The following is a 20,776-nucleotide window of genomic DNA, read 5'->3' on the forward strand; positions in this document are numbered from 1 at the left end:
TTTATTCCATTTAAATAAACGTTATGTTCTTTATCTAAAATAAATGAGAATTTCAAGTGTACATCTGAAGGAGAAAAACTACCTGGAGTAAAGAACTGGATTTATCTATAGGATTCTTACTCATTAATGTTTACTGGACTATTATGATTCATTTAGAGGACCAACTTGACTGTTAGCTTTCTCTAACAAGAACATGGATCATACAGTACATCAGTAGTCACTTGCTTTAACAACTCCAAGTTAGGTGTCAACTCCAAGTTATGTACCTTTTCATATGTCCATTTTCTGTGTCTACATTTTTCCTGGGTTAAAGGCAAGAGCAGGCCTTGAAAGAGACGACATACCACACAAACACTCCCAGGCACATTGAGACGATTTCAATATTTGTTAATATTATTTATTAAACTCAGTTTTTTTTCCTGGGAAGAGTAAAGGAGAGTGAGAGTATACTCCAGAATCATTGTGTGAAAGAAAGGAATTAGCTGAGGATGGGGTTCCAGTCCTATACATGGTATGCTCACTCACACATTGCCAATTCGGAGTCACCAAGCAATACTACCTGCACATCCTTGGAAGGCGAAAGGAAATTGGAGTACCTGGAGAAACCATACATGGGCACAAAGGAAGCATCCAGTCTCTAAACAGTGTCTACGCAAGCCTGAGTCACTGGTGCAACAGAGTAGCCATGCTACTTATTATACCACTGCATTAACATTATGTTAATGAACAAAATATTTCTGTCAGATCATTAGTGTAAATGTTAATCTTTGCTGCAATTTTCTTTATAATTAAACATCTGTATTTAGCCATTTTTCTATAGCATCTTCATACATTTTAGGATTTTGTTTCCAGTCTACATGCCATCTGAGATTTGCAATAACTTCACTATAGTTTCTTCCAAGGCTGAGTTTCCACAATTTAAACTGTTGCCTATTGTACATTTGGACAGCCTTGGAGACAGCTGGGTAATCCACAATAGACAGGAGAAGTCTTTCTAAACTTTCTGTGATCCTAGGATGGACTGCAGCCACATTATAGAGCTCCTCTTTATCATTTGAAAGATCTGAAAAGAAATCAAAAAGAAGATAATTATTGGGATGGAAGATAGATGCACATAAAGGGTGCTTTTATTTGTTAAATATAAATATATAGAGGAGGGCTATCAAAAGACATAAAGTTGATTAGCTCAAGTTCATTTTGGCATGGTAAAGATATTATATATTACAGGAGAAATGATAACATGAAAATCTTGAAAACAATGTCCTTTTTGCATACTAGGTAGAACAGCTGAAAATTATTTCTGTGGAAAAGCTATTTTGGCATTTTCGCATATACTTGACAGGCATATTCTGTTTAATAATTAAACATTTCTGACATTTTGCTTGTAAAGCTTGAATTAAATAGTGCTATTTCTTAGATCTGATGGTCATTTGATTTTTTTTTTTTTTTGTGATCAATTTTTTATTTATTTTCCATCAATTAGAATAAACAATGTGAGCTGGCCGAGCACACATCCAAACAGAAATGGAACAAATAAAGAATATTTGGGACACAAGCTGGGTCGTCCCGTTTAATTCCCCGCTTTTCTTCTATAAACTTAAACAAGTGCCTTCTGGCGATAGCTAACATAACCCAGCAGGGTACAAAACAGACAAGAAAATCAAACTTTTAGCTTTAGCCGTTGCAACAAATTGAGGTCTCCCATCGAGCTGACTCATCAGGAACCGGTCTCAAGAGACCACTCAGTGGAGGCAGCCGGGCTTTTTATAAAAGGAGGACAGGAAGAAGCTGAGCTAGTTTCCCTCATTGGGAAGTTTCTGAGAGCTGCGGGGAAAAAAGGAGACGACACAGTTAGTGACAGCGCCCCCTTTAGATGGTAGGTAGGTTACCATCTAAATCCAATGAGCCAGCAAGGGGATGCGTGGAGGCGCATGTGTGACAACATTCAAAGGTTTCAAATAACAAATATGATAGCAATGTAGTAAAAAAGAACCATCCCAACCAGTGGATGTCAGCTGCTGACGCATCAGGTCATTTTATTGATAGTTCTGAAATAGTACAAGAGGACTATTTCAGATTAGTATATCAGAGTTCCAAAATGTTATGTCCATGTATTAAAGGCTACCAACATTTTTCAAAGGTGCACACACTGTATGTTCTCACAGCACTACATATTTGCAAACACAGTTACTGTATATTATGAACAACATTGTATGTCCTCTTCACAAAAAGAGTCAAGAATGCTAAAGTGATGAAAAAATGTTTATTGAAAAAAAAGGGATGGATGAACAATAAAGTAATAACTAAACAAAAATTTAGGCTCTGAATCATTTCTTGTAGGAGGAGCTGTAGCTGGCCATGAAGTACCATAAGGTTCACTGTTTTCCCACCTTCTAATTTCCATTTTTCCCAGTCTATCTCTGGTTTGTCTTTTTTCCAGCCAGTTGTGCATTTGACTTTATGTCTCCTCAGTCACTGGGCATCTGACGAGGAGTTATTTTAAGGACTCACATGGAGGAAACTACTCCTGTGATCTAGAATAACTGGAATTGCACCAGCCTTCTCCCTGGCAATCTCTGTAGTTTGAACCCTAGTTCCCATTTAAAGAAAAATGTACTCCTGGTAGTTCCCAGGTAGCTTGTTTTCCATTACATACAGCAGTGGCTGAAATATACAGTAGGTCATTGGGTCATCTTACTGCAAGTCTTTCTACCTGTGGGAACTTATTCAGTCTTCATTCAGTAATCAATCTCTGACGTAATTTATTTTAATGCTGATGGAAAAATGGCAGAATACTCTCTCAATAAGTAGGATGTCTGGCTCCTTGTGCTATCCTTATGACAGGGAGTTCATGGATAAGGAAGCCAAGCTGCGAGGATCTAGAACAAAGTGATACACCATAATGTTTTTCAGACTACTCCAACCAATCTGGGAGAAAACTGAAGAGCCAGGATAACAATTAGTAAAAAAGAAATATTTAAATTCAAGGTAAAAAATCAAGAAAGCAATAAGGCAGTCAGAAATCTTTAAAACACAACCGAGATAGGAAAAATACAAAATAAATAAATAAATATATCACTGAACATCAATGGAAAATTCAGTAAATGATTGTTTGACACAGCTAGAGGCACAACCCTACAGCAAAGAATTTTATTATTCTTGCAGCCCCATCACAAGACTGCAATCCAAATCATGTTATTAGGCACCCAATAGTTATAAACAGGGCTAATGTAAAACTCCATGAGGGGAGCTATAAGAGAAGCCCCAGTCCAAACATGACTGGGATTCCGTATGTTTCCAGGGGCTCTGCCTAGCCCCACCCTTCCCTTTAATAACACCCTCCTACAACATATTTTATGTACATTAGGTTCTAAAGCTTAATAATAACACTACTAAATGTTACTGGGCAAACATTTGAAAATATGGGCAGTTTATAAGTGATAGCAAAACCCCTGTCCAGGACCAGCAACAAGCCAAAATTGTAAAGCCCACTACCTTCACCTGACTCCATATTCTCATATTCTTACTAGGCATGAGATGATACACTTAATTCATATAAAATGCATATTGCAGTACAGGCTTCACAATATAATTCTCCCACCATCCATTAAGAAAAGGCAAAGCAAGGCATACAGTTTTTCCCCTGGGCAAATGGTCACTCAGGCCTTTCTTGAGCATTGTAAAATATACTACGATATAGGTGACGGCCATGGCTATGGTAGAATATGACAAAGGCCTGATACTAAGTCTGGCACAGATGAGATTAGTTTCTTCTATGCACTCTGATGCCTCATTTACAAGTATGTAGGAACAACTTAATTAAAGTATTAATCCACCTAACCAGTGCCAGATATTGAGAACACAAACAGAACAGGACAACTTTGTATCAGCCACAATGTGACATACGTGTATGGTTGCTTATCTATTATAGGGGTCCACAGAAAAAAAAAACAAAACACTGACCCATGTTATGGTATATAGACTTACATGATTGCCTAGGGCACAGCTCAATAGAAGTGGTGCCTAGGCAATCTGTAAAATATTAACATGTTTTAAGATGAAATATTTAAAGTGAAACTGGAGCTCTTTAACTTGAGGTCATGAGATGACATTTTGGGAAGATCGCCTAGAGAGAGAGTGTGCTGCCGTGAATGTGGTAGCCAGTCATAATGATTATTAAAAACAATGCAAGCATCCTTAAAAGCAGCTCTAACAAGTTTATTTCCTTTCAAAGGAATAGTTTTCCAACCTTAATTTAAATGTCAAGGCTAACTGGACATCTGTCACAATGGCAAGTAAATAATAGAAATAAAACAATCATTATTAGTAAAAGTTAAAATATACCCAATGCAGAAATACTGCAGTAACCCTACATGCCTTACTTATAAACATTTTATTCAGATCTTTTTCTAGTACATAATACCACTAACTTTAGTCCTCTATTCACGTTAGTTAACTTCTTTATTCCATTACATTTGCTCAACGTTAGACATAAACTACTGTTGAGACGCCAGTCCTTCAAAGAATAACCTTAGATTACTCAGAACAAATGATGTACAATTCTGTCTAGGCTATGTATTAGCATAATACAGCTTGAAAAACTCTAAGCATTAATTTCTTTTCATTTGTGTCTCATATTTATAATCATATGCAGAGGAAAACAGTGATTATTTGACATTTGAATTGATCTGAATTATTTCAACATATCCCTGTAGGAAGGAAGACAAGGCAAGAATACTTTTATGCTTTTTACAATGTACCCTTATGTGCCTTTGATTTTTGGTAGCAGGAACCAACTGTCTAAATAATAAGTCATATTGCTATGAAGGACATGCTCCTAATACAAGATGTGCATTACGAAGTCTGTCTGTGACTATTCCTTAGTTACCAAATTATAGCAAAACACACTTTCCACTAATGAAACACCTTCCTTCCTTGACACATACAAAAGACTGCAAGGAGGATGGACTGTGAAAGTATGATCTACTAATAACTTGTCAAGTGTAGGTCTCATTTAAAATATGTGACACCTTTCAACAAAGACGGATTAGTCATTCATATTTTACTTAAAATAAACGCAGCCTCAAAAATACAGTAAGAGGTCATCACTTGTCATAACCTAGAAAATTTATGTTAATGGGCTCTTTCCTGATCCAAAAAAGCAGTGTTAAACAGCTCCCATGGTGTCTCACCCTGATTTCTTACAGCAGTGTTTGCACCATGCACATCACAGATACCAATTATCCCCTATGGCTCTAGTTCACAGTGCTTTTTTCTGACAATTGTTTAAAACTGTGGAGTTACAAAATAGATGTGAAAAAAATATCATACTCCATAAATATATAGGAGGCCTTTTCAGAGTTCAGAGGAACATGTAATACTGTAGAGTGATGGCTCATCATACACGTATCAATGATAATGTTTATTTTACCTTTGACACCATTCCAAAGCACTTTACCCATACAATACAGTATATTTCTGTACTTAATACTAGAGCAAATGGCATGTTCAGGGCCATATGCTGGGGATTTTGCCTTATGAATAAACCTGTAGTTCTGTGGATTTCAGTTCAGGTCCTTAGCTACTACTGTATGTAACTTTGCCTGATTACTCACAGCATATTTTAAAATTCTTTAACCAATTAATTTTCCTACCCACTCACTCTAATTTCTTGTCAAAATAAAACAGTCTAAAATTGATGCAAAAATTAGAACACGTTTAACACAAAAACAATAAAGAGATCATATGTGCGTCATTTTGAAAAATACAGTTGTGTTCTTACATTTCAGCATTGTCTGTTCCTTCAGAAAAAATGCTTTATCTGTCTAGCAAGCCACATAAGCATTACTATAAGGATTACGAGAAAACAACAAGCATTTTAAAATAATACTCCTCCCAGAAATTATCATTTTTGAATTTGTTACTTACCCACATTGCTTATAGTCATTGAGAAATAAGAAAAACAAAATTTCTAATACAATAGCCATGAATATAGGTTTAACAACAAACAGTATCAAAACATTCACAAAAAAAGCATATAATACAAATGTTAGGTATGCACTAACATGCTTACAATGTCTGAAAGAAGAATGAAAACAGGCCCAAGCCTAATGTTACTCAGTTATGTTTAGCTCTTTTGTAAGTTGCTTTGGATAAAAGTGTCAGCAAAGTGAATAAATGTAAATGTAAATGTTTGCTTAAATATTGTTAAATAAATCATTTATATAAGATATTTTTGTGCACAACAGTGAAGCATACTGAAATAAGATCAAGCTTTTGATCTGAATATCTGCCTCAACTTTATTCATTAGATTTGGTATAGCCTGGTGAATCCTAGAAAATGTGAGGCCAGGAGACTTCTGCCCTTCTTCGGGCATGTAGTAATGGGGCAGGTAGGTTAACACTACTATGGATAACGCTGATCTAAAAAGGCCAGACATGTTAGGACAATGTTAGTGGTTCTGGGCGATTGAAGACTATCTGAATCCTAGCTTTCTTCTTGCTAGGTGTCAGGAGATGTAAAGATAGTATTTTTTGGTTGATCAAATGGCTCTGGAACTGAAAAATAAAAGCTCAATTAAGTCCTGTACTACATATTTCATTTCAACAGTTTCAAAAGCAATAGAATCCTGCAATCAAGATCAAGAGTTCCTATACTTTCCATAATTATGTTGTTTAATTCCTTTTTATGATGACTTGGTCTGTTGTTTTTTGTTATGAAACTGATATAAATACAACCAGTTAATTTTTTAACTTAGGAATAATAAAGTTTGCTAAGATATTGACCTTGACCTATGTAAACTTGTACTGTGTCAGGGAATATGGATGACCCATAAGTAGTTCTAGTGCTTGGTTCATTGACAGTTTAAAAAATGTGCATAAGGTATGTATATGTATGTACAGTATGTAGGAGCCACTGTGCTCAGCTGGCCTGGACAAAGTTAATATTTGAATATGAATGCTGTTCAAAGTTAGCAAGCAGTTGCAGTTGGAATGAGAATTGCTGGTTCTCTTACAAAGTTAGTAAAATTAAACACACAAGAACAGAAAAGTGAGGAAATTGAGAGGCCTTTAGCATAAAATAAGTTTTTCCTTATAATATTCAGAATATACTGTGTAGTAAACATTTAGTGAAGCCTTTATATAGCAATTGTTTTGTTTTAAACTTACAGTATTTTACTCCCCTCTATGCCTTTCTGTTGTGACTGCAAAAAAGGTAATGCATATTGTGTTTAAGTATGTATATCCTTTTTAATCATTAATGTATACCTCCATTTTAAAAGACATATTTTACTCAGGAATTTGGAGCCCAGCATCTACTGCTATTATAATTTTGTATATTACCCCTCAAGAACAGAAATCCTTTCACATACTGTAAGTAAAATGGTATGACAAGATGGAGTGCTCTAGCGGTGTCCCCATAATCAGGAAATATTAGGTCAGTGAATGGTATTAATGGAAGGAACAAAGGGCTATAAAAGAAGATAAAATAATAAGAGCTATGCTCTTCCCTGATCTCAATAAACACATTCAGGCCAATTATAACTGGGTGAGCTCCGTCCTACCTCCCAGACTTACAGCCACACCTTTCTTTTATCAAATGGCCTCCACGTCCTCCTCCTTTTGGAAGGTAGGCTCTTCCATCTCCTCCTCACCTAACTCCAAGCTTGTCTAAATGAGGAGGTGGAGCCCCTTATGAGGTTATTTCCTGGGTCACTTCCAATGTCACCCTAGCATCCCTGCTCAGCTCATACTGTATCTGGCTCAGCCCTCCTCTCCCAGTGGCCCATGGAAAGGCCACACTTCAAAAGTGTCTCTGCCATAGTTTTGACAGTATAGATAATGTTGGTCATGAATGTACTAGAGTAACATCCTTCAAGGATATTTGTGTTCTGACCCAAATGTATCCTTTTGTACACTTTTGACTGTTATCATTCACTTCATGGCAAAGGGAAGACAGACAGCTTCAAAGTGTAGCACATGAGTGTCTGTACCTTTAATACTGTGGAAACCTTGTGCTTGTAATTGTACTTCAGAAGGAGTGATGAGGATGCCCTTGAGAGCCTTTGTGTGGCTATTTGTGAAATATGAGGGTTCAGCAATGTAACAGTTATTTAAACAAAGGCCATAAATTTAGACAAAGTAGTTAAACAAAATAATTTTAAGGTCTGTAGTTCAAAGAAGCAGGGGAAAATGTTGATTAAAAAATCATGGCGATTATCTGAATGAAAAGTCCCTTTATTGGTTAGGCTATACAAATAAAGAAGTGAGAAAACAAAAATTACATAAAGTAATAAATGTTCTGGTGCTACCTTGAGCCTAGCTAAAAATATATACTGTATGTATGTGCATGTACTTCATATACCTATGTGTGTATGTACAGTAGATATGTATAAAAAAGGTAAGCTGGCAGCTTATACATAAATGGTTAGGGCTAGGGTTAGGGTAAGCTGCACTTTATACATAAAGGCAGACTGCTTAAGCTGTGTAAATTAAAATATATTTTTTGACTGCAATTGTAAGAAATATGATAGTCATTAATGTGACAGTCACTATGACTGCTGAAAGGTATTGTAAAAAGATGATACAAAGTCAACATGTGTGAATGAGTGTGTGTGTGTGGGGGTATGTGTATGTGTAAAGTGAACAGTAGTATTGTTCAGTGAGCATCCAGGCGTTTAGAAAATTAGTTGATTAGGTAGACATGTATAGCCAGTACTAGCTTAGCATCTGTATGTGTGCATGTATATGAATGCTGAGGGTGTGTGTGTGTGTGCATGTGGGTGAATGAATGAATAAGTGAGTGAGTGACAGAGAGAGACAGAGGAAGGGTTTTGGTTGTTGTAGATAACAAAGAGTGTGAAAGATGAGCATTCTTGTTGACAAACAGCTAAAAGAGAAAGATTAGAATAGAAAAGAGGGAAAAGTTCAGCTCAGTTGTGACTGCTTCTTCAATATGAGAGTGACTGGTTAACTATTCGCTGGGATGAAGGTGGGTTGGTGGTGGTGGAAGTATTTTTGTTGTTTCAATACTGGGGCACAGCCATAGAAGTTCAAGAAAGAAAACAAGCACTTTCTGCAGTTTAAAGTTGGGAGTATAGTGTTACTCATGAGAGAACAGGGGAAAAAAAGAAAACTACATGTTCTTATTTGTTTCAGAAAACTCTTGCTACACATAGAGTTGTCTTCACGCATTTTGATTACTCCAGTTACAGCATACTGCATACTTATCTAATTCTGATGAAGAATCAGTAAACATATGCCAGTTTACGGAGTCAAAACAATCCTGCAGTCTTTTTAGGCCAGTACTGAACTGCCTGTTTAACTGGTACTTCCTGCTTCAGTTTCTACTTCTAAGCTGAAAGCTAAAGTACTGAAAATAGGTTTGACTACCTGAGGTGAGAGTAGGGTAGCAGGTTGTAAGCTTTTTTTAATGCGGTGCAGTGGTGATTTAGTGTTTGTACCCCTGATAAAGCAGGTGATGTGCTGATGTTATTTACTACAAATATTACTTAAATTATGCCTAATAAAGTTTCCACCAACAATAAATGATTGCTATTGTTGTAAAAGTTCATATTCTGTAATTAAGATACATAGATTGCCCAGCACAATGGTCAATCGGAAAAGCACTGAAGAACTAACTCTATTGAAAGTTAAATTGGGAAGCACTTGATCATTAAATACTCCAGATCAGGTGAGCAGTTTTTGCGATGATTGTTACATTTGTGTTACATATTGTTTATTATAACACATACCCCACCTCCTATGCATTTACCTGATGATTCTGTCCAGTTCATATAAAAGTGTCTCTGTGGTTTGTCATGTTTCAGAGAAACATAGACATGGAAGTTTTTGACCTCTTTTTGAGAGGCCAGTTTGCTCTAGTATAATATGGTTTGTTATCCACAGACTGAATTTTGGTCAGAAAAATGCAGAGCTTTTAAGTAGGTTCGCCATTTCTTGTTTTCAGTCTGAATTCAATGCCATCATTGCCTTTGACAATAATGTTAAATGAGCTATCTTCAATGAAGCTCTTGTTTAATATTTTACAAAAACTGCCTTTCCTTCAAAGTTACGGACATCTCATCTTCTAGCCACATCAGCCATAATTACAGTATTTTAATGAATGTTTTCAACTTTCATACGTCTATTTACATGCATTAAACATTTTAAGAAAATTAAAGAAAAATAATTTGTGTCTCATCTGCTGTAAACACAGCTATTGCTGGGATAAAAAAAATCAGGATATTACATGCATTACAAATCTGCGACAAGCATTTAATAAGGCCATAATTTAAGCTGTTTCTCTAGTGTTTGCTTGATTTTCATTTTAAGACATAATTATTAAAACAGAGAATTTTACTTGCAATGTAAAATGATAAAATATCTTAATACAAGTTGTAAGATGAAAAATATTTTTCAAAGGGAAACAATAGGTAAATGATGACTGTTGCAGATTCGCCACAGAAAGCTTAATTTGCATTAGGCAAGAATATTTTTGGCAGATGGGCTCTACGTGGCATTGTGCTTAATAGCAGCACACATGCACAGATAACAATTACCACATGCTAACAGCAGCTAAACTCTTAGAAAAGTAATCAAGCACTCCACTAAGCGGAAATAAAAAGACAGAAAAGAGATAAGCTCTTCTCTGGATATGTACATTGATTACAAATAACAGACAAATCTGTAACTTCTCTATTACTCTAATCACTGCTGTGAAAAACAATTCTAAAAACAAATTTGACTTATGTCAGAACTCAATATTACTATATTAAATAGTCTCAGATTATTTTTTTTTTTACAGTTTAATTCAATTTATTTCCTGTATACGCATTGTTTTGTTTCCTATTGTGGGGACCTCATAGGGGTAAAAGGTAGGAACCAGGAATGGATGGGACACCAGTTTATTGCAAGAACCAAACTTACACATGTTCATAATGTTGAACTGCCAGTCATCCAAATAGCATGTGGTTAGAATGCAGGAAGAAATTACAGAGTCCATGAATGGTACAAAAAACAATCACTAGTAAATCTAATCTTTCATGACACTCAAAGACACTGTACATAAAAAAGTTTAAAAAAGGCAAAGAAAAATAAAAAAGATAAATAACAGAAAACAAGGAAAAAAAACATAAAATGCCATATTAAATGACTGTTTAAAAAGATAAGTCTTTAAATTTGTTTTGAAAGCAGAAACTGTAGAAGAATTTTAAATGTATAGAGGTAGAGAATTTCACCTTGGAACTATAGTAATATATATTTGGTCACCCAATGACTTGTGCTTAGTGTGGGGGACAACAAGTAATTTTTCTTTAGATGACTGCAAATTGAGGCAGGCTATGTAATAATGCAATATGTTAGAAAGACAGATAGAACCATTGTCATAAAGAACTTTATATGCTATCAAAATTAACTTGTAAGGTATTCAATCCTTAACAGGCAAGAAATGCAAAGAAATAAGTGATGCAGTTACATGCCTCCCATGGTTTCGTGTGGTTAAAACATTTTAGTAAGACAGGGTTTACTTCATTATATTTCCTCAATTGAAACAAAAAACATCTTGTCACATTCTTAAAATGAGACTCAAATGACAAATTAGAACCTAAAATGACAATCAAGTTGTTGACTTCAGAAGGAGAAGATCCATAATAGTGCAACCATTAATATCAATGCTAAAAATGTCAACAGAGTTACATCAAGTCTTACAACCTATAAGCATCATTGTTGAATTGTCTCTGTTGATTTTTAAATAGCAGCAATATAACAAGAATCAAAGCAACCAATATACCCAACCAAAGAGTTTGGTGAAATGTCAGAGGTAGGCTTAAATCATCTGCAGAGAAATGAAAGCCCAGTTGATACTGCTTTATAATCTCAGTTAAAAGGAGAAGATAAATAATAAAAAGCAATGGGCCCCGTACTGAGCCTGCAGAATACCTTGTGTCACAGGCATAGGTGGGGATTTGTGGCTGCCAAAAGATACAAATTGCTGACTCCTTGTTAGACAGGACTGAAACTGTGCCAATACCTCATCAGTAAGTCCAAAACAAGACTTAAGATTTTGAATGGGATCAGAATAGCATATTGTTTCAAAAACCACTGGAAGATCCAGGAGTGTAGTAACAGAACAGTTACCATTATTAGCAGCTATAAGAAGATCATTCACAACCTTCACCAAAATAGCATCAGTACTATGTTTGGCCCTAAAACTAGACAGGTATGGTGGCAAACAGGTGGTGCCTTAGGAAAAATGGAATGTTGGAAATTTGTCTGTAATTAGCAAAATACTCTGAATCAAGACTTTGATTTTTTGAGATTGATGTGACTTAAGAAATCACTTTGCATTTGGCTAGTTGACAAAAGATGTATGTTAATAGTGTCTCCTACTTGAGTACATAAAATAGGTATACAGTCATGTGAAAAAGTAAGATCACCAAATGTAATTTTTTACTTTAACATATCTGGAAATATCAAGATTTGATCTTTATTTAAACAGTACCTATAGAGAAAGGTGATATACCAAATATCATGCTACAAATTAAAATTTTGTAGTATAATTTAAATTAACATAAATGCAACGTTCACATTTGGAAAAAAAAAGTACAGTACAGTAATCCCTCACCTATCGCGGGGGTTACGTTCCAGAGCCCCCCGCGATAGGTGAAAATCCGCGAAGTAGCGACCTGTATTTATTTTATTATTTATACACAAATTTTAAGGCTTTATAAACCCTTCCAACACTCTTATAAACCTTTCTCACTCTCTTGTTAACCTTTCCCACGCTCTTATAAACACTTCCTATGCTCTTAAACACTTTCTGCATTCTTAAACACCGCAGACCAACACTGCACACTGCACGCAGCGATCAGACGTCAATGTGTCTGCACTCGCTTTGTGAAGGGGGGCAGCTGAACTCTGAGCAGAGCAGAAATGGACTTTGTGCTGCTTCTGCCAAAATGCCTGCTTGTCGCTCTGCGCGTTCAGAAGGAGGAGGAGGAGTGGGGGTGTGTGAGGGCTGAACGCACGTTCGCTCAAACCCCCCTCCCCAGAGGCGCAGTATGCTCCTGCCACTTCGCATTGTCAAGGGGGTGGGGAGCTGAATGAACGCTAAGGAGAAGTGGACTTTGTGCTGGCTTTGTGCTGCTTGTCGCTCTGCGTGTCAATAATTTAAAAGCCTGTACATCACCAATTTTCCTGTCTCACTGTCTTGTCTTGCGTGAAGTTAAAATGTTTTATAATAGTGAGATGTTACTCATATCCTTAGCCCGACATCCACATATCATATGTGTTAACAAAGTGTGTTTTATAAGTTTACATGTGTTTAAAGCGTGTGGGATGGGTATTTTAAGGCTTAAACTATAAAAATGTTTATTTATATGGTCTTTCTATATCGCGGATTTTCTCCTGTTGCTGATGGGTCTGGAACATAACTTCCGCCATAGGCGGGCAATCACTTGTATTTAAAAACCCGCGAAGTCGTGAATCCGCGAAAAGTGAACCGCGAAGTAGCGAGGGATTACTGTACATATTTTACACTACCTTAAATACCTAAAATTAGAATCAGTTGCAACAGTATCATAGGCAAATAATAGAATATCATTAGAGAGGATCTTGGAGGAACCTGCCTTATTTAAACCTCAGACATTTAGTTTGGTTTTGTCTTTGCTCTTGAAGTGTGTGTTATCAACTTGCTTAAATTGAAAGAGTTATCTGAGGTCTTTAAAAGGTTATGGCTGCCTATGAGTCTGGGAAGGGATTTAAAAACATCTCCAAACAATTGGAAGGTAAAGATTTGAAACAGCTTACAACTTGTTCAGGCCAGACCATCAGCAACTTCAGTTTGAGAGCAGAATGCTGGATGCTGAAAGACGTATCTAAGAACATACCCATTTCAACACAAGTTTTCTGCCTCACTCTGCGCTGCCCGTACAACGTGGCCACAGAGAGCTTAAACAACTCGGCACATCCCACATAAAAACGACAAGGGGTAAGCTTTCTTGAAGGCTTTTACTGGACGTACCTCGTTATAAACTGAAATATATATAAAAGAAACATACAGGTATATACAGATGTACAACCAAAGACAATAAAGAATGATTTACAAATCAATACAGAGCAAACAGTGTACATTAAACAATAAAGTTTAAAGAGCCACTTACAAGGCGAGTGATTTCCACAGTTGGATCAAGACAAAGAGAAGCGCATAGACAGAGGTTCAAATTGCTGCGTACCACAACTAACCAGACACAGAGGTATATATACACAAAATATACGCTTCTGATGTGACTGAAACATGAGATAAAGGGGTGCCTACGTGAGTCATGTGGGGTGTATTGTATTCGAATGATTATTATGGGACCTACATACTTTATGTGAGTTTCATAGACTTTCATAGCACCACTGTGCTTGTGGGACGTGACTGACTGGTGTGTTAATAAATGACAAGATGAAGAGGGAGCATAGCTCAACAAATAACAGCTAACAAGATGTGGGGCAGAACAACATGACTTGCAAGTACTGCCTGCTACTCTTGATTTTAAAGAGCATGAGTCTGTCATTGGAAAAAGGCTGCATTAATTAGATCTATATGAGAGGTATGGCAGAAGAAAATCTTTGTTGTCCAGAAAAAATATTTGGGCAAGGCTAAAGTTTCTCTCAGACACCACTACAAAGACCAGGGGCCTCATGTATAACGCCGTGCGTAGAATTCACACTATAACATGGCGTAAGAACAAAAGCGGAAATGTTCGTACGCACAAAAAAATCCAGCTGCATAAATCAGTGCGTACGCCAACTTCCACGTTCTTCCGCTACATAAATCCCGGTCAGCGTGAAAAGTAACGCACGTGTAACGCTGCTGTCCCACCCCAACTCCTCCCAGAATTATGCCTCTTTGAATATGCAAATTAATATAAATAGCCCTTAAGCTCAGCCTTTTGTGAAAAGACAATGGCAAAAGCATAGGGGAAAATAGAAGAATTTCAGCGAATACCAAGTGGAGGCAAGGAAAAACTTACTATTTGTTGGTTTAAACAGTGATATAATCAACAAATTGTTGATTGAGTGACAAGAGTGTCAGAGAAACTCGAAAGTTCAAGTTCACAAAGTTGCACGGTGCTCAAAATAAAACAGAAGTGGTCAGACATCAAAGTTGCCGTGAAAAGGCTAGCCCACCACCTGAGTGTCATATGAAAGCTTATTAGGTTACAAAGGGAAGAAAAAAAAAAATAGGGATGCAGTGTGAAAAAAGATAGATACTTTATTAATCCCATGGGGAAAATCACATACTATAGTTTCTATCTATCTATCTATCTATCTATCTATCTATCTATCTATCTATCTATCTATCTATCTATCTATCTATCTATCTATCTATCTATCTATCTATCTATCTATCTATCTATCTATCTATCTATCTATCTATCTATCTATCTATCTATCTTTTTTAAAGCTCGAAATGCTAACTTTAATCTCGAAATTTCCACTTCAGTCACATAGTTTATTTTGTCATTAAAGTAGAACATCATAAACTTCATCTTTAAATCATTTAATTTACTAATTTCTCAAATACCATCGTAATTAAATTAGTACGTTAAATGCTTTGTTTTGTATATGTTCTTCTATGTGTTCTATGTGTGTGAATCACTAGGTGCTTCTTCTTAACCGTGCTTTCTCTTCCTCCGATAGGACACAGAATCCATTACATTCGTGATATTACAGCTCTCTGAATAATTAAAATACTGAGATGTATACTTGATATCATTGTCATGATGATAGGAATTAAAGCATGTTATTAAACATGGAAACACGGTGGCGCAGTGATTGTGACAAGCTGGCGCCCTGTCCAGAGACTGCCTCATGCAAGATGCTTGCTGCACCGTGTGCGACATTCGATGAAATTATTTATTGCAGCAGTACTGTCTCTTTCAAATGTACTAACCCCCAATTCCTGTCCTTCCATTTTTTTCTCCAAGTAACCAATTGTCACACAATGAGCTCTGTAATAGATGTTAAGCCATCTGTAAGCTTAGAACGCTGATTCTTCAAAACTTTGAAGGAACATTGAAATATCTCCGTAGTACATGTTTAATTATTCTATCCATCTATCTTTTCAGTGTCACGCCAGCCCCAGCAAGAATACTGCGCGAAACAGGAATAATCGGGGCGCCAGCTCGTCGCTAGCACTGCGACACCGTGTCCTCACATGTTTAATTATTAACAATACAGTGGTACCTCTGGTCATGACCGTAATTTGTTCTGAAACTCTGGACACGACCCGATTTGGTCACGACCCGAACGTAATTTCCTCATAAGATTGTATGTAAATACAATTAATTCGTTCCAGACCGTACAAACTGTATGTAAATATATATATTTTTTAAGCACAAAAATAGTTAATTATACCTTAGAATGCACAGTGTAATAGTAAACTAAATGTAAAAACATTGAATAACACTGAGAAAACCTTGAACAACAGAGAAAACTAACATTGTAAGAGTTTGTGCTAGACCCTTACGAACTGCTTGCTGTAAACACTTTTTTTTATGAGTTTTATGCACAAGGAAAAAAATGAAATGCCACTTCTCTTGCAAAACTTTTCAAACCTATCTCTACTGGCTTTAAATTCCTCACCTTCGCTACTCGAAGGATTTTTTTTCAGCAAATCGCCGTGAATCTTCCTGGCTTTCTCACATATGATCGCCTCGCTTGGCTATCCCCTGCAAGTTGCTTCTCATTCAACCACATTAGCAACAGCTTTTCCACATCTTCCAGCACTTGAGGACTATGCTTGGTTAACATTATAACTCCTTTTGCAACATCAGCTGCTTTATTAGGCCCTGTAAACGCAAACAAAAGAAAATGGGAAACGGAGAATGGGAAATCATTGGCGCGTATGAACGTGCGTAGGAAAACTGGCCGCCAGTGTTTTTGTTCACCACCAGAGCATGTGGTTGTGAACAGATGCAAAATGTTGGCAAACTTTTTGATCGTAACCGGATTTGTACATGTTCGGAAATGTTCGTGACCAGAGGTTCTATTGTATAGATTATTTAAATGACGTTAACATTTTATCTGTATAATGTAATAAACATACTTTGCTGCATTTCATCTTAAAAATGATATTGTCATCATATGTAAATATGCACTTCATAAAGTGGTGCAGGTTGTGCAATATTATAACTATCGCAAGTTTACAGTGAGTTAATTGTACTATATTATAAGTACAAACAGTTCTATAAGGAACACCTGATGGATTGATTGAGTGTGTTTATAGTTCTTGGGATGAAACTGTTTCTGAACCACAAGGTCCGTACAGGAAAGGCTCTGAAGTGTTTGTTGGATGAGACCAGTTCAAATAGCGAATGGCTGAGGCAGCGTGTGCTTTGTTCTGTATACCGATAATTCTCTTCCCAATCAGCTGCTCCGAGTGGTGCAGTGAGAGTAATATGGAAAAAGATGATCCGCTGTGGCAACCCCTAATGGAAGCAGCTGAAAGTAGAAGAAGAAGGTGCAGTGAGAGTAATAATGCTAAAGCAGCTATGGCATTTGGAATAGTTTGGCCATTCCGTGGACCATTATATTGTTACAGGTTAATTACAATCAGATGCCTTAAACTAATGAACAATATGCTAATTTCAGTGTATTTATAAAGCCGCATCAGGGATGTGGATCTAAAAAAGAAAGGGAAACCACACTGGAACAGTAGCACTGCCGCCAGTTTGCAAAACTGAGCGGAGAACTTGCGTACGCTAGGGTTGGAGCTACCGTGAAAATGTGCATGGCTTTACACCAAGTTTAGGTTTTAATACATCGCAATTTGAGCATGGAAATGGGCTTACGCAACATTTTTGTGCGTATGCACCGTTTATACATGAGGCCCCAGAACTTCTGGAACAATGTGCTTTGAAGCCACGAGGCAAAAATAGAGCTATTTGGCCACAGTACCAGAACGCACATTCATCATAACTTAAAAGAGCATTAGACCAGAAGAACCTGATACCAGGTATAACACATAGTAGTTGGAGTATTATGTTTTGGAGTGTTTTTTTTTTTTTTTTTTGCATCACAGCCTGGGCAGGAGTAACCAGAATTGATTGAAACTACTTATATTTAGCATAAATGTATACTTCTGAAATGGAAATTTCTTTCAGGCAGGGACCTTAAGTGATTAGAAAACATGTATTGTTCACAGATAGTGAAAAGAATGTGCTATATTGGGGTCTTAGAAGGACAGAGTCCATAAATTGCAAATTCAAATAGCTCTGATGGTAGTTGCCCATACCTGGTATTTGTCAAAAAATAGCTTAACGAATATGCTAAACATGTTGGTATTTAAGGCTTTTCAGGGATCCTCCAGCCAGAACAGCTGTGATGTCTACCGTGCTTCAAGGACCATGCCTCCTGTGCTCTACCAAAATAAAACTTCAATTGTCAAAGAGTCCACCGCAAGACAATTGCATTGTTCTAATGGCTTCTCTTTAGCTGTTTTTGTATGTATAAATATTTTAATGTAATTAATACTCACAGGTCAAATTATTAGGTACACCTGTTCAACTGCTTGTTAACGCAAATATCTAAGCAGCCAATCACATGGCAGTTAGTTAATGCATTTAAGCATACCCAAGACAACCTACTGAAGTTCAAACCAAGCATTAGAATGGGGAAGAAAGATGATTTAAGTGACTTTGAACGTGGCATGTTTGTTGGTACCAGACAGGCTAGTGTGGCGGGCAGCCGGGTCCCATGCCCAGCCGGGATGCCCCTTCTACACATGTTCCGGGGGAGCAACCATGGGCGTCTCAGTACCTCCCCTGGGATGCTTGGTGGCAGCCTCCCTGGCTGACGATGGTGCCTCAGTTTCCCGCAGGGCTCCATGGGAGATGGAGTCCTCCACAGCCCGGTTGGAAGCTGGGGTGGCCACTAGGGGGTGCTACATGGATTCCACAGCCCAGCTGGACACATCTTCAGCCCCACCCATAAGTGCAATTGGAACCAGGTGGTCATGCACCTGGAACACTTCTGGGTGGGCTATAAAAGGGGCCAGCCACCACCACTCAGTGGCCAGAGTCGGGAGGAGAGGATGAAGCTTCAAGGGAGGAGTGGTGGTGCCAGAAGGGCGTGTGTTGGTTTAAGTAGTTTCTGCTTATTGTGGGACTGTGCTGTGGCTGGGGGGTTCACGGGGAAGACGTGCCCTCCAGCTGAAGAATATAAACATTTTGTGTTATTTTATACGTGCCTCTGTGTGTAGTCTGTGTCGGGTCGGGCGCTATAAAGCGCTATTGTTACACTGGTTTATTTCAGAAACTAATGATCTACTGGGATTTTCACACACAACAATTTCTGGGGTTTACAGAGAATGGTCTGAAAAAGGGAAAATATCCAATAAGCACCAGTTGTCTGGACGAAAATGCCTTGTTGATGCCAGAGGTAAGAGGAGAATGGCCAGACTGCTTCCAATTGACTGAAAGGCAACAGTAACTGAAATAACCACTCGCTACAACCAAGGTATGCAGAAGAGCATCTCTGAACACACAACATGTCGAATTTTTAAGCAGAGTGAATCTTACCACACTGAGTACCACTCCTGTCAGCTAAGAACTGAGGCTACAGTTCGCACAAGATCACCAAAATTGAACAATAAAAGATTGGATAAACATTGCCTGGTCTGAGGAATCTCAATTTCTACTGTGACATTCAGATGGTAGGGTCAGAATTTGGCATCAATAACATGTAAGCATGGATCCATCCTGCCTTGCATCAATGATTCAGGCCTGGTGGTGGTGTATTGGTGTGGGAGGGGGTATTTTCTTGGCACACTTTGGGGCCCTTAGTACCAACTGAGCATCGTTTAAATGCCATAGCCTACCTGATTATTGTTGCTGACCATGTCCATCCCTTTATGATCACAGTGTACCCATCTACCCATATCCTACTTCCAGTAAGATAATGCGCCATGTCACAAAACTCAAATCATCTCAAACTGGTTTCTTGAACATGACAATGACTTCACTGTACTCAAATGGCCTTCACAGTCACCAGGGGCCTCATGTATAAACGGTGCATACGCACAGAAATGTTGCGTACGAACGTTTCCACGCTCAAATTGCAATGTATAAAACCTAAACTTGGCGTAAAGCCACGCACATTTCCACGGTACCTCATACCCTGGCGTACTCAATTTCTCCGCTCGGTTTTGCAGACTGGCGGCACCCAGCGTCAAAGCAGTGCTACTATTCCTGTGTGGTCACCCTTTCTTTCTTAGATCCACATTCCTGACGCGGCTTTATAAATACACTGAAACTAACTGCATATTGTTTATTAGTGTAATGCATCTGATTGTAATTAACCTGCAGCAATATAATGGTCCAGGGAATAGCCATAGTATTCCAAATACCATAACTGCTTTAGCGTTGTTACTCTCAATGCATCTTCTTCTTCTTTCAGCTGCTCCCGTTAAGGGTTGCCACAGCAGATCATCTTTTTCCATATTACTCTCACTGCACCACTCGGAGTATTTATATCACTGTATCTGAGTGGGGAATCACAGCAGCAGCTAATTGGAAAGAGAATGATCGGTATACAGCATGAAGCAGACGCTGCTTGAGCCACGGCAAAACGTTTCAGAGACTTTCCTGTACGGACTTCGCGGTTTAGAAAAAGGTTCATCCCAAGAACTATAAACGCATTTAATCAGTCCATCAAGTGCTCCTTGTAGAACTGTTTGTACTTATAAGTACAATTACCTCACTGTAAACTTGCACTACAGTTATAA

At 37.6% G+C, this 20,776-nt stretch overlaps 1 protein-coding gene across 1 annotated transcript in view; it reads right to left on the reverse strand.

Moving 5' to 3' along the window:
- Positions 1-254: 254 nt before the first annotated feature.
- Positions 255-20,776, reverse strand: part of arsk (arylsulfatase family, member K) — an 81,857-nt gene continuing 61,335 nt past the window's right edge. The window contains exon 8 of the mRNA XM_028804762.2: positions 255-1,063. Within this exon, the coding sequence (XP_028660595.1) occupies positions 789-1,063 (275 nt within the window). The 3' untranslated portion in view covers positions 255-788. The remainder of the gene's footprint in view (positions 1,064-20,776) is intronic.

The sequence above is a fragment of the Erpetoichthys calabaricus genome, chromosome 7 (genome assembly GCF_900747795.2).
Source record: "Erpetoichthys calabaricus chromosome 7, fErpCal1.3, whole genome shotgun sequence".
NCBI lineage: Eukaryota > Metazoa > Chordata > Cladistia > Polypteriformes > Polypteridae > Erpetoichthys > Erpetoichthys calabaricus.